Raw genomic sequence first — 27,982 nt, 5'->3', positions numbered from 1 at the left:
GAAGGTAGTTAAAAACAGTGTTATTCATTATAATGGTGCTGAATGATGCTATTTGCCCCCCATGTCCCATGCTAACATACCCAGCATCACTCCTGAGATTGCTCACTTGCCACACCCATGATTACCAATATTGACACTCGATCATGCGCATGTCCACAAGGATGCTGTGTGTGTTTGTGTGTGAGGGGGGGGGCTGCTTCTGCCCCACCTGCCTCACCGCTCGTGTGAGTTGTTTCTATGCAAACATGCAGGTTGGTGTAAAAGGTGGTAACTCGAGTGTGTGTGTGTGTCGATAGTGCGTTAAAAGGCCTCCATGCTCGATGCATGGAGGCCCAGCCCTTTTCTTTCTGTGTGGAGCCGACCGGCTTCCTGTGTTTGTGCGGTTCTCGAGCAAAGCTGCGTCAAGTCAGACAGACGCAGGCAGGGTGAAAGCGGAAATGGGGCGGTTTTGCTTTCAACATAAAAGATTACAAATATGAAGTAGTCTTTACACAACTTGGTAACCGAATGACGTAATTTTTTTTAACCAGGAAAGCAGGTTATTATACATTTTACGAGTCTTTATGACTTATTCCAAACATGTTTTTTTTATTGACACTGAGCTTTAATTCACAGAACCAGATGTGTCATATTAAACATAATCAACAAATGAATTAGGAGGCTTTGTTGTAAATTCAACTATAAAGCAGTTAAAACGGCCCCACCTTTACCAAGTGCAACATTTAAGTGCTTACACGCTTATTAATCATTAATTGTAAGAAAATAACATATATTATAGATGTACAGGATTACAGCAGCATAGTGGATAGTGCAAACAAGAGATATAGTAAAAAACAAGATCAAAACAAGTATTATAAATAAGTAAAGAATATTAAATAAGTCAAAAAGTCAAAAATACACAATAACTAAAATATTATATGTAGTAATTACAACGTTAATAACTTGTCAATCAAAACATAAATTGAATCCGAGTACAAACTTGGATTGTAACAATTATTATATTGTTTAAAATCCAATTAAATATCTTGTGTCTGGTTGAAAACACCGAAACAAGGAGAGCAGCGTCAACGAGGCTTTTATGTTGAAACTCTTAGGCGGAAGTGTGGGTTTTGAGCCACGCTTGACGTCAGTGGCACGAGCAGAGAGAGCGAGCGGACTGCCCGCTGCTGCCACCTCAACATGGAGTAGCGAGACCCCCAGCATTCACTGCTAAAAAGCGGATCCCACAGAGAGGAATACGCGACGGCCTCTGTCCGATTCTCCCGCAGAAGGTCCCCCCGCAAATAATACACAGCGGCAATATTTTTATTTTCGTGCACGCGGAGGAAAAGCTCGGCTTTAATTTGAAAGATGGCGAACGACTCTCCGGCTAAAAGTCTGGTAGACATAGACTTGGCTTCATTGCGGGTGAGCGCTGCAGAACCGAACCTATGTTTTTTTTCTTCTACAATGTTGTTTTTGCTCGCTTTTATTTACACGTTGCTCGACAAAAACACACGTGCTCCGGTCCGACTGAACGAGTTTAAACTGTGTATCGAGTACAAGTATTGAAGAAAATGACCGCTGAGCCACAGCGAGGTGTTGCCAGTGTCTGGTTTTCCTTTGTTCGAGATGCATTTTGTGCATGTAGGGGATATAGACCAGGGGCGCAACAGCTGGCTCACAGTGCACACCGTTGTGTATAAAGAAGAAGAAGAAGAAAAACAATAACATTGCTATTTATTCACACTGAATCGCCCTTTTTCTGTTCTTGTTCTTTTCAGGATCCAGCTGGGATATTTGAATTGGTGGAGGTAGTTGGAAATGGAACCTATGGACAAGTATACAAGGTTGGTGCATGGCCTGTTTTCACTGTGAATGCTCAGGATACATCATGTTATTTTTATTTATTTATTTTACTTATCATGCCTGGGAACAAAGGAAGTGACATTAAGAAAAACATCCTTTTCAGATGTTTGCTATCAGGCCACATCGTGGATGACTAAGCTGAAAGATGCAATGCTAAGTAATAGTTTGCTTTATGCATCAGTCTGATCACAGTTCATTGTGTGTGTGTGTGTGTGTGTGTGTGTGTGAATCAGACAGTCTACAGTCTGATGCATCACCCGCATTACATCACCTGCCTTCCTGAAAAGTAGGTGAGGAGACGAGGATGGAAGAACAACATCTGTGACGAGACTAGTCCTGCTGACCGCACATCTCCGTCTGCTGCAGCTTTTATTGTAACAAAACCAAATCCTGTTTTTAAAATCAGGACCCCCAGTTGAATGGGAATCAGCACCACCTCTCTCCGGGGCCATCTGCTCTCGGTGTCACATTTCCTCCGTTGCGAATGAACATTGCTGCTGTTGAAGGACACGGCCGAGGAGAGAGAGAGAGAGAGACGTGGAAGTCAAAGATGTGCTCGCTGTGTTTGATTGGAGCGACGGCCTTGGATCGGAGGCACATCTGTCCTTTAGCTGTGTTGCAGCGGGCCTCCTTGTGTTGTTATTGCTGCAGCTAGCTAGGCTCCATTTTGTTCCCCGCTGCTCCACTGTGAGATGACATTCAACCACATGCCTGTATGTTAAGCAGACCTCTAGTTTGCTGAGCACAGCTGTTAGCAGGCTGGTGGAAACAGGGGGAAAAAAACAACCCATCAATTTGCTTGTGCACTAAGCAGCAAGCTTAGCTGAGCATTTAATTCTGACAGCCCACAGTGCTCCAGTGACCTGCATTCAATCCCCTCGTGCAGTGAACTTCTAAGACCCTCCTCCCTCAACTCACAGAGCGAACCCCCATCTGTGTGCATGTGCCCGTCCCACTGCCACACCTGGAATGGGCCCTGTGCGGTGTGCAGAGGAGGATGCCGTCATGCTATCTTGCCACCAGATGTTTGTTTTTTTGTCCCGTACGGGACGGAGAATTACTCCTTTTTTTAAATCTCTCGCTCCATTCACTGTCCGGCGCTAATTCTATTTGCGAGTGCTGCTGTGTGGGAATGGAGGCTGTCAGATTAGCCTGCAGTCAACACAAAGACACGGTCCTAACAGCCTGCATGTGATGAGCCAAACCCTCTGTAGGGAAGTCATAGCCCCCGTTTTCGATCAGCTGTCGGTCACTGCCATTGACTGTCATGTTAACCAGTTGAATGAGCATGTGGCCTGATAGGAGGAAGGGGGGGGGGGGGGGGGGTGTAACTGGTAGAAGAGCAGCTGCCCAGCTCCAGACAGAAGCTGCCCACCACTCTCACAAAGCTGAGTTTGTCTCCTCGGTCCGTCAGTCGGGTCTCACAGAAAGGAGGAGTTTGTCTGCAGGGTTTCAAAAAAAAAAAAAAAACACGCCAAACCGAGACTGAATAATCCCAACAGGCCCCCCAACTGAAAACGGGGTGGAGTTACTTCTCCCCTCCGAGGACTTTTTTTCTGCTTTGTCAAGCACTTGGTCACAGATCGCAAGGCCCCCCCCCCCCCCCCCCCCCCCCCTTTTTAGATCACACAATGTGGCCGAGCTGCTCTGCCCTTTGATTCGTGGTGACTTTTGATTCCCTTTGAGGCGTTCTCCTCTTCGTTATTTAAGGTGGACTACGGGAGTAGAATTCCTCATCTGGTCGAATAACATTTTCACAACAAAAGTCAAGTGTGTATCTGCTGCTCTTGCATTCATTTCTCGCTGCGAGACCTTTTTGTTTCGCAAGCTCTTTCGCTGACTTGTGCTCTTGAGTAGTTTTTGGTGCATTGCCGTCTGTTTTGAAAATGATTTAAAAGCACAGAGGTTGTGTAATGATACTTTGACTGTCTGGTCCGATTGGTTGCCTCGCAGCCGTGGCCCCTGGAGGGGGGCCAGATTACAGTCAACACAGCACAATTTGACTGACGGACATTATTTTGTGTCTCTCTGTGGATACCTCCATGTTTAACTATTCAGTGGAAGATGACGTCATGTTTGCAACACGCACTCGGTCTGAAGGTATTTTATAATAATGCGTTTATACCCACGCTCTTTGAAAAGCACAGCTCTCGCACAAGAGACTCTCTCTTTGTCAGTTGGCACTGAACCAGCTGGCTCTGGAGACTATCTCAGGTGCCTCACTCTGAATATAGGAATTAAAAAAAGGGAGAGAGAGAGAGAGAGAGAGAGAGTAATGATAACATAGGAAAAGACATAATTCCTCAAATTGTGCGTGGTATGTGGGGAAGATTCCCTCCGCTCTACAGAGTGGCCATATATAGTCAGGCTGACCTGCCTCCCCGCCTGCTGTGCATCCATCGGGTGTGCCACGGATGCACCAAATTAAAATAATATTATATATTTGTTATGTGCACAGGCACTGCACATAACTGGCTTTTCTCAGAGGCTTACTCAGTGATGTGATATATGCTAACGACAAAATCCCTCCAACTCAGGAGCTTATATTCCTGCTCTGTCCTCTCATCTCCTTCCTTTGTTTTCTCCTCCAACCTTATGCCCCCCCCCCCCCCCCCCCCCCCCCCCCCCCCCGCCCTCTCAGGGGGGCTAGCTGTGCCTGATGGGCACACGTGGGTGGGAGAAGGGAGCTCGCACAAGCTGTCAAATGCCCACCGGTGCCGTATGGTGCTGGGCGAGACTGTTGCAGCGGTTGCTCTGAATGCTTCTCTCTGACGGACAGTGTGCATCTCTTTTGGCTTCCCCCCCCCCATCTCACCCACAGTGACCCTCTCCCTGATGGGTGTCACAAGACCCACAACGTCCTCTGACTGGCCACGCTGCCTGAACAAACCTCTCTGTGTCCGTGTGTGTGTGTCCGAGTGTGTGAAGCTCATTGAGGAACCTCATTACCAGAGTGGTGTTGAGATGAGACACAAAGGCGCCGGCTGACGAGACAGTCTCTTGCCTGTGTTTCTGCCTCCGAGGCCACATTTCCTGAAGACATTTCTCGTTTTAATGCGCCGGGACGAGTAGATCTTCTCATCTCTCCTTCCAAATCAGGGATGGGGGTTTTATCTCTCCAGAGTAAATTCAGATTCTTTTTAAGACCCACTCAACTTCCCTCTCATTGCTACCACATGCAGCCAAAACCTATTTCCGACACAACAGCTCATCCTCTCGTTTTGATGTTATTTTAATGAGATCATACTGTGTGTTCTCACATCTAGACTCCCACGAGCATCTTTCCCTGCTTTTTAAAAAACATGCAAACTAGCAAGTGAAGCAGACACACCTATGAATTACAGCTATAATGTCTGGCAGTTCGTCTCTGGCGAGATTTCCCACTTTTACACCCTTCAATTGTAATATTTTAATTCCTGTTAAGACCTGTGCAAAGTCTCCGCTAAGCAGCTTTGATCCCTTACTGCACTGCGATCAATAGACGTACAGTCCCATCAGCTGAGACTCTTCTTCGGCTGCTCGCCTCCTCACTTCCTGTCTTTTAAATCTTCGTCTCTGTCTTTGCCATCAATCGAGAGTGCCGGAGTGGAGGCAGCAAGGCCGAGGCTGTGTGTGTGTGTGTGTGTGTGTGTGTGAGAGAGAGAGAGTGGGAATTGGGTCAGTGTGCTGGTATGCAGCAGCAGTGTAAAGTGGAAGAACCACAGCCCCCGGATGTCATTGTGCTGCTTCTTACTGCTGATCGATCATTTCTTCCCTCTGCATTCATCTGATGTGTGTCGAGGAAGACGAAAGGCTGAAGTGTGCATCTATGCGCGTGTTCGCAACCTGTCGGGTTTATCGCCCCCTCTGTCGACCCACCTACTCACTCTGCCGGTTCAAATGTCGCCTTAGATGTTCAGCGTCGCCCTCATTACCACCGCTCCACCAGTGACCTTTTAAAGAACCAAACCACGGCCCCCCCCCCCTTGCTGTGTGAACTAATAATACGAGTTTGCTTTGCACTTACTAGTTCGAAAGCATCAATTTCAGCACTCAGTTGTGCGGTGGTGGTGGTGGTGGTGTTGTTGGTGGTGGTGGTGACCTGGTTAGAAAGCCAGGCGTCATTTTGCAATGGCTACTAAGTGATTGATCTTACATTCACGGCGTAGGGAGGGAGCGGCTGGATATCGGGTGAGGGTACGAGCCTTGTGTGATGTGTATGGGAAGCTGCACTCCCGACTCAGCGGTCCGACCGCTAACGGTACTGCTGTGCATTACTGCTCACTTCTGTTAAGTGAAAATCCACCCTAAAACACGAATGTCTGGTTTCCTCACGCTGATCTTGAGCCGACGTGGTCAAGCACCTGATGAAATGTCTCCTTTCAAACCCCTGATGTCAGCAGAGCGGCCGGTTACAGCCTCGCTGGGTGAGACGTCCGTCTCCACAGTGGCGTGAACAGAGCGGTGCGTCTTGTTTTGGGGTAGATTCTGACTTAATGTCTCTGGCTCTAAAGGCAGTAAGTCAAGTCCGTGGTTTAGTGCTGAGCTGGAGAGAGGCCAGCAGCACATCTGGCCGTGGTTAAGAGGAGCTGCGATGGAGGCCAGGCAGGGCTGAGTGATAGCTCGGTGCCTCAGATAACCCCTCCACAGCCACGCCTAGCGGGCCGCTTCAAGGGGCCCTCCGGGGCCGCGGCCCTCCTGTGATCGACCCGACCACAGAGCTGAAACCATCGGTCCATTATCAATTAGTCCATCGGCAGAAAATGTAAACGTCAACAGTTTTATAATTGATTGTTTGAGTTGCTTATCAAGGAAAATCAGATTCTTTTAATATAATTGTAAATAGAATATGATTGTTCTGGACTAAACGAGACTTTTAAAGACTTGGCCTTTGGCTCTTTATACATACATTTACATTTCTCACACCGTTTTGACATTTTCAGACTAATATTGAATGATATATTCGTGGAATCGGCCTCAAAAAATCCACTATTCATGATGCTAGCATCGCAGATGTGACTGTTATGTCGGCTAATGACGAACAAAAAATATTTTTTGATATTGGACGCACTATTGGATTTGTTAATCTCTAACATTGGTATTTGGTTTCGGCCTGAAAAATGCAGTGTTTGGGCACAATTGGCAACAAAATGATGCATAATAATCAACATGAAAAGACTTTGTCAAGCATACAAAACTACATTCAGAGCCAAAGCTGTATCATTTCTGTGACGTTTCATGCTAAAATGCTAAACATCACTTAGTTACAGCTGCTTAATATCCTGCAAATTAATAGATAATGAAAATAATAAGCTGTAGCTTTAAAAATACTTAATTTACAGGCGTACGGATGAGAAATATGCTGAATCTCTTGACTTTTAGTGCCCTCCATCATTTTTCTTGCCAGCTCCTCTCGAGGTAATGGCACATTAAGATCTATTGAGCAGATTTGGCAGCATCCATTCTCCGAAAACCTTTAAATTTGTAGTGATGCAGTGAAGTGTCATCCCCAAAGTACTTGCTCCGTTTCCTTGTCCCAAGGACAAAGGATGGATGATGAAATAAGGAGATTAAGCACGTCAAGAAACTCATCTCCGTGCCCGCATGCTAATGTTGTGCAACCAACCCAGTTGTTTTGTGGTATCAAAATGCAATTACCTCGTGGCCTACATAACACTATCTCCACCCACAAGCTGAGAGATGTTTGGGTTTATATGACTATAAATTCTTCAGGCTCACAGGGAAGGAAGATCCTAAACCTCCCGGTGTCACTTCCAAACCACACGTCTTTAAATCATCAATAACGCCAGCGTAAACAGACATTTCTCTGAGGCTGTCAGAGTTGTACGCACATTTATCTCGGCTCTGTCAGCTGTACGACTGTGAGAATTAGCAGCTTTAGTTTGTTAACAGCCAAAAAGAGGCATTGTTGTCGAGTTGGCTGTATCCCACGACGATCTGGATGGCCTCTCTGTGACTGTATCCTTGGATCAAAGCGAGCTTTGTCTCAGAAAACTATTAGATTCAGAGTGAGCCGTCGCGCTAATAGAGGAGGGTTGCTGGGACACAATTAACGTCTTGATTCTTTAATTCCCGAAGACGGAGAAAGAGAAAGCAGTCGTCTGATATTGAAACCATTTAACCTCTGCGGGTGCCGTGTTCACGCCCGGTTAGAGGGCTTTAAACCACAATGATTCCTGTCAGAAGAGAGTCACTGTTGACTCTGTTTGCGGGTTTGTAGGCGCAAACAAAACGGGGATTAATACAGTTGCATTCCTTCCTCCGAATTCAACACTGATTCTTTTGTCATAAACGTTCGGTGAGTTAACAAACTCAAAATTAACAAGGGTGTGTTTTATTGCCTGTGGACTCTCACTGTACACCTGTAAGAGGAAGAACGGGATATTTCTTCCTTCAAACGTTACATCGTACAGAACAATACAAGTGCTTTTAACACCTGTGACCAGTGGGCCCAGTACAGCAGGACTCGGGGAGCTGTCGGCCATTCTGTGTTGTGTTTTGTGGTGGTGACCCCTGGGATCAAAGTGAAGAGGATTAAAGGCATTGTAAAGTGTCCCTCTCTCCCCCCCATCCTGCCCAGTGAAAAGAGAGGGCCCCTAAGCCTGCATGGCTTTTATTGTCATAATCCATACAGTTTCAATTGACTACGGACTGCACTGGCTAAGATGACGATGGTGTTGTTGGCGGGGGTGTCTGAACGTGCATTTACTTAACCTGCAACCGTGCATGAGGTCCGCGGATGTATGCCTCCCTCCCATACTGCAGTGACACAGCAGAGGCTCGGCAGCACTGTTGCTGCAGCGAGCTCCTAAAGAGCCAGAAGGGGAATACCCGACTGGGCCCGCTCCCAAAAATGTCCTGTGTTTTATCTCCTCTCTGGGTTGGGGGGGGGGGGGGGGGGCGGGAGGGAGGGGTCGTACAGAGGCCTCTATTTCGGTCCTTTGTTTATGTAAGGAGTGGTGTTCGGAGAGCAGAGGAGTCTGGGAATGTTGGGACTATATAGCTTGGGAATAAAATGCTCATCTGCGGTTTGCACTGTATACAGTGGGTTTATTTATACCGTGGGATGTATCAGTCTTGAGATTTGTAATCTCTGATGGGAACGAGTTGTTTTCAGCCGATTGATTGCAGCTCAAAACCCAAAGATATTCAAATTACAGGGACATGAAACGGATCATATTTTAGAAGCTGAAACCACTAAATGTCTGGCATTGTTACTGGAAAAAAGGATTAATCAATTATTAGGATTTGACACTGGCGGCAATATTTAAGTAATTTGTTCCACGTCGCTTCAAATGTGTCGATTCACATTGTGTTTTGAGTTTATATTCTGTCAGTCACACACTTCTGTAGGTCACTGATCATCGCCCACTTGATAATAAGAGTACAATGAGTGGACGCTCACCTCGTTTTTTTGTCTCTTCACAGGGACGACACGTCAAGACTGGACAGCTGGCTGCCATCAAAGTCATGGACGTCACGGAGGTAAGGCTAAACGTCATACTGTTTCATCCTCGACATTTGTAGTTGTAGTAATGACCTGCTGGCTGGAAAAACGAGCTAAGAACTTGGATGTTATCGTCTGGTTAATATTTAAATCGGTAGACATTCCATCGAATCTGAAGTCTGCATGTTTTTGTAATGAGTCCTCTCTCTCCCCCCCCCATAATGAACAGCAGGGGCGGGGTAGAGGAAACAGGCTGCTTATTGAGTGAAGTGCGTCATTTGGCGGCCAGCAGGCTGCCCTCAGCCGTGGGAGGTCCCGTCTGCAGATGAGAGAACGCACACAACCACACATGCACATATGCAGAGACACAAAGCAGACGGTTTCAGAGTAGCAGTGCAGGCCAGCAGGGCCAACCACCCACACGGACATAATAATGATGGAGGAAGTGTAATGATACCGTACACACACACACACACACACACACACACACACTGCACCGATAACAGGCTTTGCAGGGGAATTCTGCTGAATGAGAGTCACTTGCGGCGTCCATCGCCCTCCCCCCCGGGGGAGCAACGTCTAAAGTCATCCGCTAGATTTCACCCACGCATCACTACCCTTATAAGGACACATTTAACGCTATTGAGTGCCACATGCACTGGCACTGTGATCCACATAAACCCCCGATAGAGGCTACTGACGCGGCAGCCCGTGTGCCCCGACTTGCCTGCTGCCGCTCCTCACATAAGCCGACGTCACGATGAGTCAGGAGTGACACACTTGCCCGTTATCGTGTGTAACCGGTGCAGAGACTATTGCTCAACCGTTTCCTGTTCTGTGTGACAGGTCGCTGCTGAAGGTGTGCCTCCTAGACGTGTAGTGACTTATAGGCAGCGATGTTTTGTCATGATGCAGGTGCACGCTGAGGCGTACCCGCGTCCTCGACGGCTTGCTCTTAAGCCATATTCTCATAACCTGCACACAGTTGAATGATTCATGGTGTCTCCAGCATTATCCTGATAAAGCTTGCTTTCAGGTAGTCCTCTGGGATTGTTAAGTCGGTGTGATTGTGAAACAATTGCTGGTTGCAGCCCTAAACCTCATGGCCACTCCTTACAAGGAAGTACCAGGTTTTGTTTATCTTAATCCTCGTCTTATAATGGGTACCTGATCATCTACCCTGTGGTTTAGTGAGGCCGTGTTGCACTCTCTCCTCCGTTCATCCACAGGCACGCTGGCCTGTCCCGTGTCACTCTGACCCACATTCCCAAATCCAAACACTCCTCAACTGCTCTTTCTGTGCTGCCCCGAAGCTAAAAATGGACGCCTATCTACCTTGGCTTCATATGATCTAAAAGCATTTCCAATCATCCTGGTATAGAGTTGTCTGGACGATTTGGGCAGATCGGGGCTTTGTTCGTGTGTTGCAACATCACGTTGTCTTCGTCTTTCTGGATTATATTAAACTGATTTGTTTAAACTTGTAATGTTGGGGAAAGACATGAAAACAAACAGATTTTCTTCCATATGCTCGACCATGGAAATTCCAAACAGCCCCCTACTTAAAGAATACTGTTTTTCATAATGTTCATGTATCTTCAAGCACAGTGTGCGACCACTACACTCTCTCGTTTGTGGATTGTACATGAAGTCATTGTTTCCTCAAATCCTCCGTGCTGTCATTTGACAAACCTCCACTCTGATTGTGTCAGTCTATCCCCTCACCCTGTGACTTGTGGCAGCGAGGCCTTCGCAGTCGGCAGCGTGATAATCCAACAGCTGCACGGCGGAGAGGGGGGGGGGGGTTAGACGGGAGAGAGAGGGAGGGCTGGAGGGGGGGGGGTGGGTTGCGCACAACAGAAAGGCTTACGTCAACTCCAACGAGTCATGCAGCAGCAGTATGGCCGCCTGCACAATGCAGCCAACTGCCATTTTGCTGTAGGTGATGCATGCACAGTGTAGAAATACGCACACATAGCATCACATTTCTCTGTGGCAGCTGTGCAGCCTGGTGGTGATTTAATAAAATCACTATTAGTACAAAGAGGCACAGGCTGCGGTGATAAGGCTCTGGTTCCCCCCCCCCCCCCCCCCCCTCCTCCTCCCACTGTACTTTCTATAGGAGAGGCCATGTGACCTTAACGCGGGCCGACCCCTGCATGTGTTCAATTAGTGTGTCGCTGTTAATCATTGTCAAGTTGCTACTGGGTGCAAGCAGGGAGTTAGCACTGCAGCTAGTTGACCTTTTTTGTATCGAGATGTGATACTGGACAGGTTGGCGTGTGTCTTCCACTAAAGGCCACTTCCAACAGAGGCTGTAAACGCTGCATTAAAGTGGCAGAGGAATTAGCTTTTCCCTTTGCTGTTCTGTAGGTACATGGTCTTTGTGTCATCAGCACCCATTTCCTGCTGATTTAATGCTCTAACATTAAGTGATCCGACACAAATTATGCGTGATATTTACAGTGTTTTCCTGAGCTTTCTTCACAGCTCTCAGCAACTTTATTCAGGAGAATGTCAGCCTGATCCTAATGGATTAACTGTCCGGGATTTGCCAACGATCTAATGTACATTTAGTTTGTTTTCTTTTACATGGGATTACCAATAATGGCTACTGTACTCATCAGCTTGCTATTAGACTCACTCATGCATCATTAATCCCTAAACAAAGGAATCATTTGGCAGTAGACGGACGACCGCTTCTGCATTGTTGCGTAGCCCGAGTCCCGGCCGAAAGGTGAACGAGGCCAGGCTGAAGTAAAACCAGGGCGTCGTCACACAGCGTGACACTTGCCATGACCCTAAGTATGGAAGTGAATTCATCTGAAATGATGATTTAAGGCCACAGTAATTCTTGTTTCATTAAAGAGTTTCCAGTGGAAGGACAAAACACCCTCGTGTCTGTTTATACCTCTGTAACGTGTGTGTGTGTGTGTGTGTGTGTGTGTGTGTGTGTGTGTGTGTGTGTGTGTCTAGGATGAAGAGGAGGAAATTAAACTGGAGATCAATATGCTGAAGAAGTATTCCCACCACAGAAACATAGCCACCTACTACGGTGCTTTCATTAAGAAGAGCCCCCCGGGACACGATGACCAGCTATGGGTAAGTCCTCAAATCCATTCAAGATATTACGGTTGACTAAGAAGTATGAGAAATATGTAGCTGCCATGATTTATTTAGTTATCCGAAGCTCTATGATCCCCAAGGGTCATGTCATAAACTTATGATTGTTCCTCAAATACCACAAGCTCATCCTCTGGTGATTTGTGCCTGTTTCTAGTTGGTGATGGAGTTCTGTGGCGCTGGTTCCATCACAGACCTGGTGAAGAACACCAAGGGGAACCAGCTGAAGGAGGACTGGATCGGCTACATCTCCAGAGAGATCCTCAGGGTGAGTTCCTCTCCTCTCTCCTCGTCTCCTCGCCTCTCTCACAGTCACTCATGTCCTGTGTTACTCCTCCTCCTCCTCAGGGTCTGGCCCACCTACATGCCCACCACGTCATCCACCGTGACATCAAGGGCCAGAACGTCCTGTTGACGGAGAACGCCGAAGTCAAACTAGGTGAGTGGCAGCACAGGTTTTTCCCATTTTCCTCGGATCAGTGTCCGAGGTGCACAGCGCCTCGTTGACTGTGGTCGCTCTTCTCTCTCTCTCTAGTCGACTTTGGCGTGAGTGCTCAGCTCGATCGGACCGTGGGGAGGAGAAACACCTTCATCGGGACCCCTTATTGGATGGCCCCCGAGGTCATCGCTTGTGACGAGAACCCAGACGCTACATATGATTACAGAGTAAGAGCCACCGCTCAAAAGTTGACGTGTAATTGTGTAAAAGGTGTGTTGCGCCTTGATTTGTCTGTGTGCGATTAACGACCGCCGTCTTGTCCCGCAGAGTGATCTGTGGTCTTGTGGAATCACAGCGATAGAAATGGCTGAAGGAGCACCACGTGAGTGCCAGCTTTTGTTAATATTAGTGATTCTGCGCCGGTTCAGTCTCTTGAATTCATATTGACGCTCTGCGTATGTGTGCGTCTTCCTCCAGCACTTTGTGACATGCACCCAATGCGTGCGCTCTTCCTCATTCCAAGAAACCCTCCGCCCAGGCTCAAGTCTAAAAAATGGTGAGTACCACCCAGAGAGGATGTTCTTTGTGCATTTCTATCCCGTCCATTCCTATTTTAACTCTAATAAATCGTGACACAGGATTCTTTTATATATAGATGTCCTACTCTTGAATTGAGCAACAGGTGCGATGGTGATGATAATGTAATTGTACTGCGCCCCGTACATCACTCCTTTCATGGTATATGTGTGATGAAAGGTTTGATGCTGCCTGTCCGCATGTATAAACCTCAATTCATACTGAGAAAACCACAGGCGTGTGGGAGTGTTGCAAGGACTGATGGGTAATTTGTAATCGGAGCTTGTTTGCAGAACAGTCCGTTTTACTCAGGATCCTTGGATGTGCTCTACGCTCTAATGGCTGAAGTATTTCTCTGGCACCCGCTGTCTCTTTTCCATGTGTCGCCCTCTCTGTCGTGCAGCGTTCCTCCCCGTTGACTCTGCTCCCCTGCTCTTTCTCCACAACCCCCCACAGGTCCAAAAAGTTTTTCAGCTTCATCGAGGGCTGTCTGGTGAAGAACTACACACAGCGCCCCCCGACAGACCAGCTGCTGAAGCACCCCTTCATCCGAGACCAGCCCAACGAGAGGCAAGTCCGCATCCAGCTCAAAGACCACATCGACCGTACCAAGAAGAAGAGGGGAGAGAAAGGTGCGTCTGTCTCTCTTTTGTCTTCACTTGCATACAGCCTATTCTAAAAGCTTCTGGATGTGATTCTTACTTGTTCATTTGTACAGATGAGACGGAGTACGAGTACAGTGGCAGTGAGGAGGAGGAAGAGGATCCTCCAGAGCAGGAGGGAGAGCCCAGGTATGCTTAAACACTAGTGTACCTACTTATTGCAAGGTAACAATCCAAACCCAGCGTCTCTCTAAACTAACCCGCTATGTCCGGATTCCTCCCGTCGTCCAGCTCCATTGTCAATGTGCCAGGTGAGTCCACGCTGCGCCGCGACTTCATCCGCCTGCAGCAGGAGAACAAGGAGCGATCGGAGGCGCTCCGCCGGCAGCAGCTCCTCCAGGAGCAGCAGCTCCGGGAGCAGGAGGAGTACAAACGCCAACTACTGGCCGAGAGGCAGAAACGCATTGAGCAACAGAAGGAGCAGAGGAGGCGGCTGGAGGAGGTAGGATGAATCGAGCTCCGAAGAGATGAGGCTGATATAACGGCTGGAAATCGCGTTTTTTGTGTGAGAAATTGTGACATTTCTTTGTCTTCTGCCGCCCACAGCAACAGCGGCGTGAACGGGAGATGAGGAGGCAGCAGGAGCGCGAGCAGCGTCGCCGCGAGCAGGAGGACAAGAGGCGTGTGGAAGAGATGGATCGTAGGCGTAAAGAAGAGGACGAACGCCGGCGGGCTGATGACGAGAAGAGGAGGAACGATCGTGAACAGGTCGGCTTTCAAAACGTCTTTACGTAGAATGTCTTCAATGCAGCTGCCACATTGCCAGTAAGAATACGCCAAATTAGATGTTGACTGCCGGCTTCGATATTTGCTGTGAGAAAGTCCGATAAGAGACCACTTGCTGGACGTAAAGGTGGACATTGTATTTCCGCTCTTTCGACGACCGCTAACCACACTGGCTGCTCTCCTTTGCTTTGACTGACAGGACTACATCAGACGTCAGCTGGAGGAGGAGCAGAGACACCTGGAGATGCTGCAGGAGCAGCTGCTCCGTGAACAGGCCATGCTGCTGGTCAGTCTCACACACACACACACACGCACCACACGCTGCTCGTATTTTTACAGTAACAAGTTCAGTTCAGCGAACTACTGCGATTCACCCCTGAAGACTGATTTCAGGTGTGTTGTTAGTATTTAGATTCATCTTTAGATCATTGTTGTATCATGTTGTTAATGCTTCCTCTTTCTTTCTTTCTTTCTTTCTTTTTCACATTTTGCATTCATTTTGTAAAGTGAACCAAATCAATAATTTGCCGAATGATTGGAACTCCAAACGTCTGCATTTTTTGTATTATATTAGATTCTATTTCATTCGGTCCGCGCCGTGCACTCTCCCTGTAATACGGATTAAACGGGTAAATGCAGGAACAAATGCTGCCAGAGTACTGACCGTATAAAGGCCGGCACTTGTTTGTAGTCAGTTTGTGAGGCCGACGCAGGCTGCCGGCTCTCCCGTCTCTTCTCACCACCTTAAATCAACCCCACACTCTGCAATAGGAGTTCAAGTGGCGGGAGCTCGAGGAGCGGCGGGAGCTCGAGGAGCGGCGCAAGGCCGAGCGACTCCATAAGCGGCTGCAGCAGGAGCAGGCCTACCTGCTGTCGCTCCAGCACGAACCCAAACAGCCGCCTGGCGACAAGACCAAACTCCCCTCAGACCATTGCACACCTCCACAGACCTCCACCCTGCCCCCTGGCAGAGTCCTCGCAACCCCTCAGGCTCAGGTCCTTGAAAGTGCCGTTTCCTCCAGAGCCCTTCAGACAGTCCCCTCAGACGGCTCTAAGTCCCAGGCAGCAGCGCCAGAGAAGACTGACTCTGATGAAACCTGTCCCAGCCAGCTCTCAAACTCCCCCAACCCCCCTCTGACTGAAACCCCCACTGACTCTGAACCTCCCCGGGCAGAACGTTTGGAGCCCGATAGGCCCGCAGAGCCCGTCAGTCCTCCTCCTCAGCCTATCAGAGAGGTGAACGTCCTCGTTGGCTCTGCCTACCCCGCTGCCTGCTCTTCCCAGCTTCTTCTTGCTTATCCTCACACATCCTCAGCGACCATAATAATAGCGAGCAGCAACAAATGGTTTTCTTTAGCCCAAGTAGTTACATTTAATTGACACTTAGTGTTTTGGATGCAGTGGCAATAGCTAATTGGCCTTTTGAATGCAACAAGTGGGGGGGGGGTACGATGGGGAATAGAAACCCAAAGGCTGGCAGCAAGCAGCCTTTTTATGTCCTGAATAAAACAGAGCTGTTCTCCTCCACTCGCTCTCTCTTGGCACTCGCTCTCTTGCTCGTCTTTCTTGGCTACTAAAACCGTCAGGATGTCTGACATATTTTTTGTCTTCACTTGAAGCAGGCGGAGCAAGAGAAATAATCAATTAGTAGGAAAACTATGCAAGATTCCACTTTCACTTCCACTCAAGTCTTTTAGGCTCCATTTTCAAATAATTCGTTTTTTTCTCCCGTCATTTGAGTCCAAGTACTCCTTTCATCCTTTTCTCTTGGAGGGTTTTTCCCCCAGAACAATACAGAACAACAGGTTTTAGGAATTTCTCTTGATCTTGGGTGGCCAGCTGCGAAATTCTTCAACAATGCTGTTTTGACTCTCTGTGTGGATCGGGGCCGTTGCATGTGGATGGCTGAGGCCCAGACTAACATGCCGGACACCCATGCTGTGTCTCCCGTCATCAACAGAGCTGTTCCGTCATTAACAAGGATTTTTTTTTTAATCCTGCAAATGTAATTATAAGGATGTGTTTGTTCCAAAGAGTCCTGTCTCCACCTCTGTCTGTGCACACATACCCGTGTCTGTACGGCTGCCTCGTATGGGCTTCAAGCATGTTTGATGTCACCAGTTTGTCTGTCAAGTATGAAGGTTTCTGTGTATGACAAAAGACTCTTAAGAGACAGTAATATTAGAAACGACAAGCAGAGAGGAACCATTTTTCTCAACGAGTGGTTCTCTTCTACTTGATTTCCATTACGTTTTGTCAACCATTGAAATATTTCCCCTGACCCTCATTCCATCTCTGTCCTGTACGATTCCCTCATCCCAGGCCGACGAGCGGTACCGTAAGAACATTCAGGGCTCCCCTCAGATTGCCCCTCCTCCCAAGCAGCCCCCTCTGCCTCCCCGCTCCTCTGAACCGTTCTCCAACGGCGGCTCCTCCTCCGAGGCCTCCGCCATGCACCGGCCCATGGAGCCTCAGGTAACTCCCCCGCCCTTCGCCTATTCCTCTCTCCTTCCTGACGCTCTCTTCCTCCCTTCACTGCTGAGTTTGTGTGCTCGCACGGTTTTGTGAGTCAGCGAAGCAACAGCGGGGTCAGTTTCTGGGCAGAAGGGCGGTGAAGTGTGTTTGTCTTCCTTCAGTACAGAAACAGTTGGGGGCATCGAACGTAATCCGCAATGAAACAGAAAGAATTTGCACTTATATCCAATAGTCACGTGAAAGGAATAGTTTATAGGAAATCTGCTTATTCACTACATATAGATACGCTAAATATTAAGCAACCTCCAGCAGCAGGTAAGCTTAGCATAAAGACCGAAAACGGGTGGATTGAACAACGACAAGTTGTGGTTTTAGCTTCATATTTACCGACATGACATAACACATTTCACAAAATGTTGAACTGTTCATTGAAGCCGTCGCATCGACCCAAAGCTCAGCCAGTGAATCACATCTTCGTGTCGTGTTGTGCGTTGTCTGCATGTGTAGGCTATATATCTTAGCACATGTATGTTCAAAACCACACACATCTTCCCTCATGTCTCACTGTGTTGTCTGCTTGTTTCACCTCCTCCTCCTCCTCCTCCTCCTCTTGTCCTTCCTCCTCCCTCACCCCCTAAAAGGTCCAGTGGTCCCACCTGGCTGCTCTAAAAAGCAGCAACAGCGCCGCTCCCTCTCCTCCTTCTCCTTCTCCTCCTCCTCCTCTTCCTCCTCCTCCGCCTGTGGTCTCTCGCTCCCAGTCCTTCAGTGAGCCCAGCGGGGTGACCTCTAACTTTGCACAACTCCACCTGCGTTCCCAGGACCCCCACCATCTCCACCTCCACCACCCATCGCCCGCACGCACTGACCCCCAACCTCCCCTCCACCACCCTCAGGCCCCTACTAGGGCCGAACACCAGGCCGGCGGCGAGGAGGTACCTCCCAAGGTAAGGAGCTGATGAGGGCCCCCCTTCCTCCCCTCCCCCCCCTCCCCCCCCCCCCTATCCCTTTCCTTCCCTTGACTCCCTCATTCACTTCCTCTTCATGCCAATCACTTCACTCATCATGCTGTCTGTTTGTGTTTGCCTTGATGTGTTCAGCCCCATTTCTTGAACATCAACATTGAACACCGTTGTGAAATACAAGCAGTTCTAGTTGTGTTAAATGCAAACCTGCCCCTATATCAGGACCTTTTGAATCTGTTTCCTCCAGGTCCCGGTAAGGACGACATCCAGGTCTCCGGTACTGTCGCGTCGAGAGTCCCCTCTGCCATCACAGCCCGGCATCCAGGGTGGACCGAGGAGCGCTGGAGGGTAAGTGAAGAGACCTCGGGATCGGTTTGTGAACTTGAGAGGCAGTTGCACACAGTATTATAGGAGCTTGTGCTTGTTCATGCGGCGTTGTTCTCTGTGACAGTAACGTGGAGCAGCGGCCGCTGTGGGACCGAGTGGAGAAGCTGCAGCCTCGGCCAGGCAGCGGCAGCTCCTCCGGCTCCTCCAACTCCAGCTCCCAGGCCAGTCCTGGTGACCGCTTCCGACCACGCTGTGAGTCCCCTGGTACTGTACTCGGCCACATTTCACTAACTCTACTAATAACACCATTCTCGCTCCTCACTATATCTGCTCACGCTCCAGTACGTTTTCTGCTTCTTTATTTTATATATACAGGCAATTAAAGATCGTTTGAGAGCCAGCTCTCTGTTTCTCCTCACTAACTCAGCCTCCTTTTGTTCCCTCAAAGCTTCCTCCAAATCTGAAGGATCGCCTCTCCAGCGGCCTGAAAATGTTCCCAAAAAACAAGATGAAAAGAACCTCGCCAGGCCAACTCGACCAGCTGTAAGTCCACTGTTGCTAAAGTGCTGTTGAGCTAGTTTGATGTCGAGTAGGTGAAAACTGTTTTGTGTTCTTCTCTACTTAAATTATTCAACTGCTCATGAATCCGATGGTTCGTGATTGTTGGGGAACCTCTTAGGGTGATGCGGTAAGCCTATTAAACGAGATTACATAATCACACCTACGCTATGCTTGCACCATTGCCCCCTTCATTGCATTATGTCTACGATAACGGTCTGTGATAAAAGAGCTGTCTCCCCCTTTGTGAGGATTAACGCATTAAGTCTCACTGGATACTGTGCTTTGTGCCTGTGACTTGTTTGCCTTCTGCCGGCGTCTTTCCCCGTGCCTGCACAGTCCTTCCTCACTTTTAACGCTTGTAGTCGACACAAGAAGGGTTAACCCTCCGCTGCAGCTTCCCCCCCCAGCCTGGATTTGAATGCGACCACATTCCTTCTGTTCCCTTGTAACTCCCGGTGGTTTGCTCCTAATCGCTCACCTTGCTTTGTTGTCGGGATCAAATGTGGCACATTTGATTTGTTGAGCATGCCTGAAAGTGTCCCTCCTCCCTCTTCTTGCTTGTCACTGACCTTACAAGACGGCATAATTAAGAGTCTGCAAGGAACAAGCTGAGGGCAAGACATGCACTTTAGAGGGTGTGACGAGAAAACGGCTAAACTATGATCTGATTTACCAAACAGTATGCCGCTTGACTCACCACATCCTAGAACTTAGACTAACTGGGATGGTTACATGGTAACATGGTTTTGAAACATGCCAAACAAACACCTGGGCCATAAATAGACGACGAACACCTAAAGACACATAGCCAAAGATCTGGCGTAATTCTAGACAACCTGGGTTTCGCCAAGATATCGGACTTATGACTTCCTTACTGTCCCTCTTAGGATCTGACAGCTCTGGCCAAGGAGCTTCGTGCGGTAGACGACGTGAGGCCTCCCCACAAGGTCACCGACTATTCCTCCTCCAGCGAGGACTCGGGCACCACCGACGAGGAAGACGACGAGGAGGTGGACCAGGAGGCGGGAGAGGAGTCCACCTCGGGACCTGAGGACTCCAGGGCTGGGTGGGTAGAGCTGCGATGACGTGTTGGCCCACTGTCCTTACTGTCTGTTGCATTCATCTTTTCAGTCACTTCTCAAGTGCTGCATGGCTTTTCTGCATGAGTGTTAACACTGGTCTGGTTACGGACGTCAGATATTCCCATGGCTTCCGCAGGAGGATGAGTAACGGGGAGACGGAGTCGGCTAAGACCATGCTGCTGGAAGACTCTGAGAGCGACCAGGCCAGCACGCCCTCCAAGGACGGCACGCTGGTCATCAGACAGGTAAGAAGGGGAAAATGAGAATATCTACTTCTTAGCTTAACAGTTAAAGGCACATTCCGCTTGTGTGCAGTTGTTAGAAATGTCATTTTCATCTTTCTTTGTCCAGTGTCAGTGTTTATCCACACATTCTCCACCATTTCTTCTGTGTTACTGTGTATTACCATGCCTTTTTTTTATGTTTTAGTCATGACAGACTTGCTGCTTCTCATTTCACATTTACAGATCTAATACCTCAGATTGTTGTAGATTGCATTTAACGCGACACGCACAGCAGCGATGGTCTCCAAAGACCAATCAGACGAATAGTAAATCATGATGCGAAGCGGCAGACTAGCAGCCAAACATGCGTCTCTCCACCTGCCTTGCTCGAGCCCAAGTGTGCCTGTTCTTGCTTCCAGAGCACCGTTGACATAAAGCAGTTGGTCAATCTCTCCTCCTCTTCCTCGGCTGACCTCTGTCACCAGCCCCAAAGCCACGGCCTCGCCGAGAAAAACGGCTTTGCCGGCCGCATACACCACCTACCAGACCTTATCCAGCAGAGCCATCACTCCCCGTCCTCTTCCACAACCATCCCTTCCTCCTCCTCCTCCTCTTCCTCCTTCCCCTCGTCATCTAGCTATGCCAGTCCTGCCATGTCCCCACAGATCCCCCTGGACGAGCTCACTGCCATAGAGGTATGTCACCCTCACATCGGCGAGACAAACGACTGAGGAGTGGACTGTTGCGGGGGTGGTACAGGCTTCGACATGCAGCAAAGCAGATTCACTCAAAGAGCAGTTGCATTTGTTTGTATCCAAAATGACAGAGAAGCTACTTGTACGTTTTTAAATGACCATCCCCTCCTTGGATGTGAAGCTAGGCACAATGAATGATGAGCAAATGCTCTTTTTTTCTAGTTACTTTGTGCAGGATTGGGTAATATTTACCTCTGCAGCAAACGATTCTCCATCTCAAAGCCTGTACGCACCTCGCCGTCCAGTCCTCGATTGTGGGTCGGAGCCTCTCTGGCCCCTCTACGCCCCCCCCCCCTTCTGGCTTGGCTGACACCTCCCGATCTTCAACCTCCTTCCCTCCTCCAATTCACTGCATCGCACTGCGTTGCTGCTAACACTGGTGCCTCCTGGTGGTAGAGCATGGTCACGGCATTGAGGAAACTAAACTGGAGCGTCGTGGGGTGAACTGTGAACAAGCATCTCTTAGCAGTGTTGGGTGATGGCATGCCTGGTGTGATGGTAGGGGTGAAATGGGGCTATATATTTAGATGTTTTAATATATATTGGACTGCAAGTCCTCAAGCACACATGACCTACATACAGAGAAGAAATCTTATTTTATTATCATAGATTACCGCCTCTTTCGTGGTGTGACACATGCGTTGCTAACAACACGCGTCTCTGGTGGCGGGATTACAGTCTTCCTCTAATAGCAGCCGCTCCTTCCTCTTCACACTTCGCAGCAGTGTGTGGATCGTTTCTTCTCGTCGCACGACTAACTATAACTGCACGTCATCTTTTTTGTTTGTTCTCCATTTGATTTGGCATCATTTGAATTGCAGTGCCAAACTATGTATTCCGAGTTGTGTCACAAAAAATGTATTTAGACAGAAAGTTAAGCTGTTAATGAGCCCTGAGAGGTAGAAACGTAACTCAAGGCCTGTTGCTGTTGAAGTTAAACAGTCGCAGTCAGTTTTATAAATTACAAATCAATCATTTTTTGGACCAAGGACCTTATCTCTGATCTCTCTTCTGTATATCCATCATAAAATATTTTAATAAATAATAACTTTAATGATTAAATACAGTTTTCTTGCTTTCTATGCAGGTTAAGTACAAGTTGAACGTTTTCTAAATGTCTTTAAATCTCATTTAGTCCCAGTCGGAGAGCAACTCCATGTCCAAACACAAGTCGTCCTCCTCCTTCACTCCCTTCATCGACCCTCGTCTTCTCCAGATCTCTCCATCCAGCGGCAGCTCCCTCAACAACATGGGTAGGTAGCCAATGTCTTTATGGCAGCTCAGTGATTAAAAACTGTTGAACGTACTCCGCTTCAGTTCCCCTTGAGGGAGTTTTTTTTTATGAGCAATAGCTTCTCCCACAACATTTTTTTCCGCACTGATAAGGAAATTATGTTGAAACATCTGAAGTGATGAGTCGACACAGTGCAGTGTTACGCAAGAAGGGTGAACAGACACGGCACCGTGTGGTCCAACCAGGCACCAGGTTGTTCAATAATAATTAAAATACACGACGGCATCCAGCCTGACCTCTATGTGCCCCCCCCGCCCCCCTCCAGCAGCGTTTGGGCCGGACGGACGGCTTGCAGACCCTCTGAAATCCGACCCGTCCCGTAAAGGCTCGGTGGTCAACGTCAACCCGGTCAACACGCGCCCGCCGAGCGACACGCCAGAGATTCGCAAGTACAAGAAGAGGTTCAACTCTGAGATCCTGTGTGCTGCGCTCTGGGGTAAGTGTGGGAATCATGGCGGCCGCTTGTTCAACCGAATTATTCTACTCTGGTATCCTTCGAAGCGCTACTAGCTATGGGTGTTTCATTGGTTCTTTTTCTCCGATTGTTCCAGGAGTGAACCTGCTGGTGGGAACGGAGAGCGGTCTGATGCTGCTGGACCGGAGCGGTCAGGGGAAGGTCTACCCTCTGATCAACAGGAGACGCATCCAGCAGATGGACGTCCTGGAGGGACTCAACGTCCTGGTCACCATATCGGGTACAGTGCATGTGCTGCCTTCGGGCCACTGAACACAGATAGTGGTTTTTGATTCATTCGGAATAATGGTGGTTGTATTTGTTGGACACTTTTTAGATGTATCTTGGAAACATAATGCCACAAGCTGGCTCATCTCTGAAAACAAATCGATGTCATTGATGGCTATATTCCTTCAGTCCACATTGTATAGTTTGTGACATCTCTTTTCTCTCATCCACCTCCACCTGCTACAGGTAAAAAGAACAAGCTGCGAGTGTACTACCTGTCGTGGCTGAGAAACAAGATTTTGCACAACGACCCTGAGGTGGAGAAGAAGCAGGGTTGGGTTAATGTGGGCGAGCTGGAGGGTTGCGTCCACTACAAAGTCGGTACGTCTCCAAAGAGTCCTGAACCTCAAATGAATACAACTGACTAAGATTTGTTGATAAGCCCGACTTTAAGCAATAACTCACGAATGACTCCCTTTTCATCCCAGTGAAATATGAGAGGATTAAGTTCTTGGTGCTGGCCTTGAAGAACGCTGTGGAGGTGTACGCCTGGGCTCCCAAACCCTACCACAAATTCATGGCCTTTAAGGTAAGCGTCGTCATTCTGCGAGAGTAGTTACACCCCCACGAAGACGCACGTTTACCCGACTAACTCATCTCTCCATGGTCTGCCTTAGTCTTTTGGTGATCTGGTGCACAAGCCTCTGCTGGTTGACCTGACGGTGGAGGAGGGTCAGAGGTTAAAGGTGATCTATGGCTCGTGTTCAGGCTTCCATGCTGTGGATGTGGACTCCGGCGCCGTCTACGACATCTACCTGCCCACACATGTGAGCACTTAGCGCAGTCTGATCATACCTTTTTCCTTCCCATGCTCTTCACTCTCCTAACTCTTCCTCATTGATTCCTCCCTTTAGATCCAGACCAGCATCCAGTGCCACGCCATCATCATCTTGCCCAACACTGACGGCATCGAGCTGCTGGTGTGTTACGAGGACGAGGGCGTCTACGTCAACACCTACGGGCGCATCACCAAGGACGTGGTGCTGCAGTGGGGAGAAATGCCAACTTCAGTGGGTAAGTGGGGCCATTAAAGAAATCCTGAGACGGTCCAACTCATTCTGCTGAACGGCTCCGTTTGCTAGTCGTGTCTAATGAATCACTTGCCGTCCCCTTCTGTTATCTCCCTCTGTGTGTGAGCAGCCTACATTAGGTCAAACCAGATCATGGGCTGGGGTGAGAAGGCCATAGAGATCCGCTCAGTGGAGACGGGCCACCTGGACGGCGTCTTCATGCACAAGAGAGCCCAGAGACTCAAGTTCCTCTGTGAGAGGAATGACAAGGTGTGAACACAACTCCTTCTTTCCTTCCTTCCTGTTTTATAACTGTCAAATGTTCCGGCTTACGTGTTTGCCTTCGTCCATCAGGTCTTCTTCGCCTCCGTGCGCGCCGGAGGTGCCAGCCAGGTGTACTTCATGACCCTGGGACGCACTTCCCTCATGAGCTGGTAGGCGTCGTCCTCCCCACCCCCCCCCCCACCCCTACCGGCCAACTCGACGACCATACCTAAGCAGTGACCAACAGATGACGATTGTGACTACGACCGACGACGACAAAGAAGCCTCGAGCGCCTCGATGGAGGGAGCGGCTTCCTCTCAGCCGCTCGGGCGAAACAAACAACGGATTGGACTGTAATCATGAAAAAGAATCTAGGGACGGGTGTGTGTTTGGGGGGCGAGGAGGTGCGTTCTGTTAGTGTCCACTGAGTGTACTAGTAAACTATATTACGACAACAGAAACCCCCCCACCCCCCTCCAAGCCTCCGGGTTCTTCCCCTCACCCATCCTTTGAGCCGATCCCCTCCTCCTCCTCTGCGGGACGCGGGATCTGTTGCCTGTTGATGGTAAATCTTTATGTGTCATAGTAGAACTTTGCATCGTGTATGTGCGTGAATGGAGGAAACACTTGAGCATGTGAATGACTGAAGGGACGATTAGAGGCTAAACGCGGCTGTCACTGTATCAAAGAAGGCGAATACTTTATGTGCCACACCTCGGGTGTGGCCGTTTGTAGCTGTAGTTTAGTCCGGGGTCCCGTTCAGGTGAAATTAACTCCCGATTCCCACCACGGTAGATTTCCACGTCAAGCATGCCATTTAACACGAGTTCACCGCCACGTAGATAAACGCTTGACATGTAAATCTGCCTCTGTATCTTCACTTTTTTTGCCTTCTCTTCCTTAAAGTGAAGATGTTTTTTAAGGGACCTTCTTGATATATCCATTAAATACAGGGTACTGGATATCAGCGTGTACATACTAACTACATCTACCTTGTAGGCTTCAGACTCTCCCAGGTTTTACAGACACTATCTCGACCACATTGCCTCACATATTGTAGGTTATGTCGGACAGAAGTAGCCCTGTTTATGACAGCATGTTGCTTTGGTGTTAACGACAAAATTTAGCTTTTTTCCCCCCATACACTGTATATTTTGTGTGTAACTTGCTGCACATAAATAAGGCATTTAGGACACACCCCTACATGAGTTTCAAAGGAAGAATTCACCGTATTTATCATCAAGTTGTTGTTTTTTTACGGCTTTCCAAATTGCGATTTGCTTCTCTGATCAACCAGCTTTGTTTGTTGCTACAACTAGCAACCAAAAACCACAAATGGACCCAGAAATGTGAGACGCACCACCAGGTGGATTCTTCCCTTTAACGTCAGTCATAAGTAGGGCTAGGATAAACTGTGAATTAGACATGCAGAGTTAGCAGGTGGCCATTAAGGTAGCATTGAGGCCAGTGGGCAGAAGTGACGGTAAAGGAAATGAAGGTGCATAGATCCTGAGAAGAAGCTTTGAACATCACACTCCACTGGTGGGGAGGAAACTGGGATCAGCTGACTGTCCTCCATCTGCACCACGTTTGAATTTCACATCTACGATCATCCAACTGTATTTTGAAGGAGACTTTAGCTTAACGTGTAGCTAAACAGTTGCCTGGGTCTCCAGCTGATTACAACTGCTCAAAATCCTCTGCAGGTTTTGACAAGTTAACAGTGAAGTTTGGATTTTATGTACTGTAGGAACACTTGAGTCTGAATCAGCCACCTGACTCAATATTGGACCTCTTTTTTTTTTTGCCATTTTGGGCTTCAGACAGGCGATTAGTTTGTTTTCTCAGTCCAGTCTGGATTGAAGAGGCAAATACTTTTAACTGGATCATTTTTCCATCCCAGAATGGAATTCACTTAACTCTTCTTCCTCTCATCCTCTTTTAACTCGAATGACGAGGGAAAGCCTTTGTCACTTGATGTTAGACATCCTCATAACCACTGTTAAAATATAGAGTCCATCCTGCAGCCGTGTGTTTGTGTGAATGAGAAAACTATATTACGGGACTTTCACCCCCCTCCTCCTCCTCCTGCCTAAACTTCAACTCTTTGACCCTGCTCTCGGTAAAAGTGGTGCCTTCACTATCCAAGGTGGGACCTGCTGAGAGCTGCAGAACAAGGGAATGAGATGCTTTCACTGTCCTGATCATCTGTGAAGAGCAAAGAAAGTCACATTCTAACAGCAGTGTTACAAAACCACTTCAGACGGCGTGGACTAAGCGGCATATTTTTTAACTCTGACTTAGTTTTTAGTCTTGTTTCTGCAATTTTTATTATGTAATCCTTCAGATAAGTATGCGACTGCAGTGGTTTTTAAATTGTAATGCACACCTTATGTTGAAAATGTTTACAGAAGCAATTGTTTTGTTAAACCAATGTGCATCGATATGAATATTTATGGTTTATTTTGAGGGCAGTTTTTCCCCCGTTTTGTATTTTGTATTATTCCCTTTTTGTACTATCATTTAGACGTTTGTGTACAGGAATAACCAACTTTTGCTCACGTTATGAATTACACAAGTGTTGAGTGTGATCTCACTGACTCCTCTACATCCTGCATAGTGTGCACAGTGTGCCCCTGGCTGTGTGGCAGCGTGGATCAAATGTTTTCTACCACCCAGGTGACATGTCCCCCTCCTCCTCAAGCGTCTCTCTCTGCCATGCCTCTCTAATTTATGTCCTCTCTGTGTGTACTATGGGAATTACTGTATTTTCCTGAAGGTCATTTTTTTTTTTTTTTTTTTTTTTTTCATTGAATAAAATCAGAAGTAATTTACAGTGTGGTGTCGTTCTTTTTAACGGGCATGAAAAAGCCACATTCACATGTTTCATGAAGCGTTTTAACGGTTTTAAATGGTCAGACTTTCGCATTTATGCCTCCGGGGTACTTTCTGTTTCTGCTGCATGCAATTTTGTTGTATATTAAAGTGAGTTAACTACTCCAGGCTGCCATATTGCCCAGGTCTCTCTTGTATAAGAGGTCATGTACAGTATGTCAGGTTTCTTCTAGGTTAAATATGTATGTAAAATCATATTTTCATATAGATGTAGGGGAGTAAAAATAATACAATATATTTGCCATCAGCCATGTTAATTAACCTATTCCATAGCCTGCTAATAACCTACCATAAAACCTCTCAAGGCTCCCACCACATACTTATTTATTCTAACATGCCTCAGTATGAGTGGAAAGATAAAGTAAAGACTTATAAAACTTCCTATAAAAAAACCTTTTAAGCTATTTAAATGCCAGAAGGTCTTTATAATTAAATACATAATTATTCCAATTAGGATAACCAGTGCTCTGCTCACATCCTCCATTAAAATCTTAATTTAAACGTACGCTGCGTTATATATTTCAACCACGAGAGGGCGCCGTTGCGCACCTCACGGCCCATCCGTTAGT

The 27,982-nt window shown here is 47.9% G+C and overlaps 1 protein-coding gene across 6 annotated transcripts; it reads left to right on the top strand.

Moving 5' to 3' along the window:
• Positions 1-1,141: 1,141 nt before the first annotated feature.
• LOC142952627 (mitogen-activated protein kinase kinase kinase kinase 4-like) lies at positions 1,142-27,354 on the top strand. Of its 6 annotated transcripts, XM_076094467.1 has the most exons (32): positions 1,142-1,407; positions 1,764-1,829; positions 9,277-9,333; positions 12,272-12,397; positions 12,576-12,686; positions 12,767-12,857; positions 12,954-13,084; positions 13,185-13,239; positions 13,335-13,413; positions 13,890-14,065; positions 14,152-14,224; positions 14,327-14,537; positions 14,642-14,803; positions 15,021-15,107; positions 15,593-16,057; positions 17,144-17,296; positions 17,938-18,240; positions 18,506-18,606; positions 18,710-18,849; positions 19,034-19,128; positions 20,034-20,212; positions 20,344-20,473; positions 20,872-21,147; positions 22,343-22,460; positions 22,767-22,937; positions 23,053-23,196; positions 23,430-23,564; positions 23,672-23,772; positions 23,861-24,010; positions 24,098-24,257; positions 24,384-24,523; positions 24,608-27,354. In XM_076094467.1, exons 1-32 carry the CDS (start codon positions 1,351-1,353, stop codon positions 24,689-24,691), a joined length of 4,527 nt encoding a protein of 1,508 aa, XP_075950582.1. In that variant the 5' UTR covers positions 1,142-1,350; the 3' UTR covers positions 24,692-27,354. The 6 variants fall into 6 exon arrangements, with proteins under 6 accessions (XP_075950582.1, XP_075950585.1, XP_075950583.1 ...); XM_076094470.1 differs by lacking the exon at positions 15,593-16,057 and having other exon boundaries at positions 18,710-18,837; positions 20,365-20,473; XM_076094468.1 differs by lacking the exon at positions 15,593-16,057 and having other exon boundaries at positions 18,710-18,837.
• Positions 27,355-27,982: the final 628 nt, after the last annotated feature.

The sequence above is a fragment of the Anarhichas minor genome, unplaced genomic scaffold, assembly GCF_050575085.1.
Source record: "Anarhichas minor isolate MPS153535 unplaced genomic scaffold, ASM5057508v1 ptg000018l, whole genome shotgun sequence".
Classification (NCBI taxonomy): Eukaryota; Metazoa; Chordata; class Actinopteri; order Perciformes; family Anarhichadidae; genus Anarhichas; species Anarhichas minor.
The sequence above is the reverse complement of the archived record's forward strand: the minus strand, read 5'-3'. Positions and strand labels throughout refer to the sequence as shown.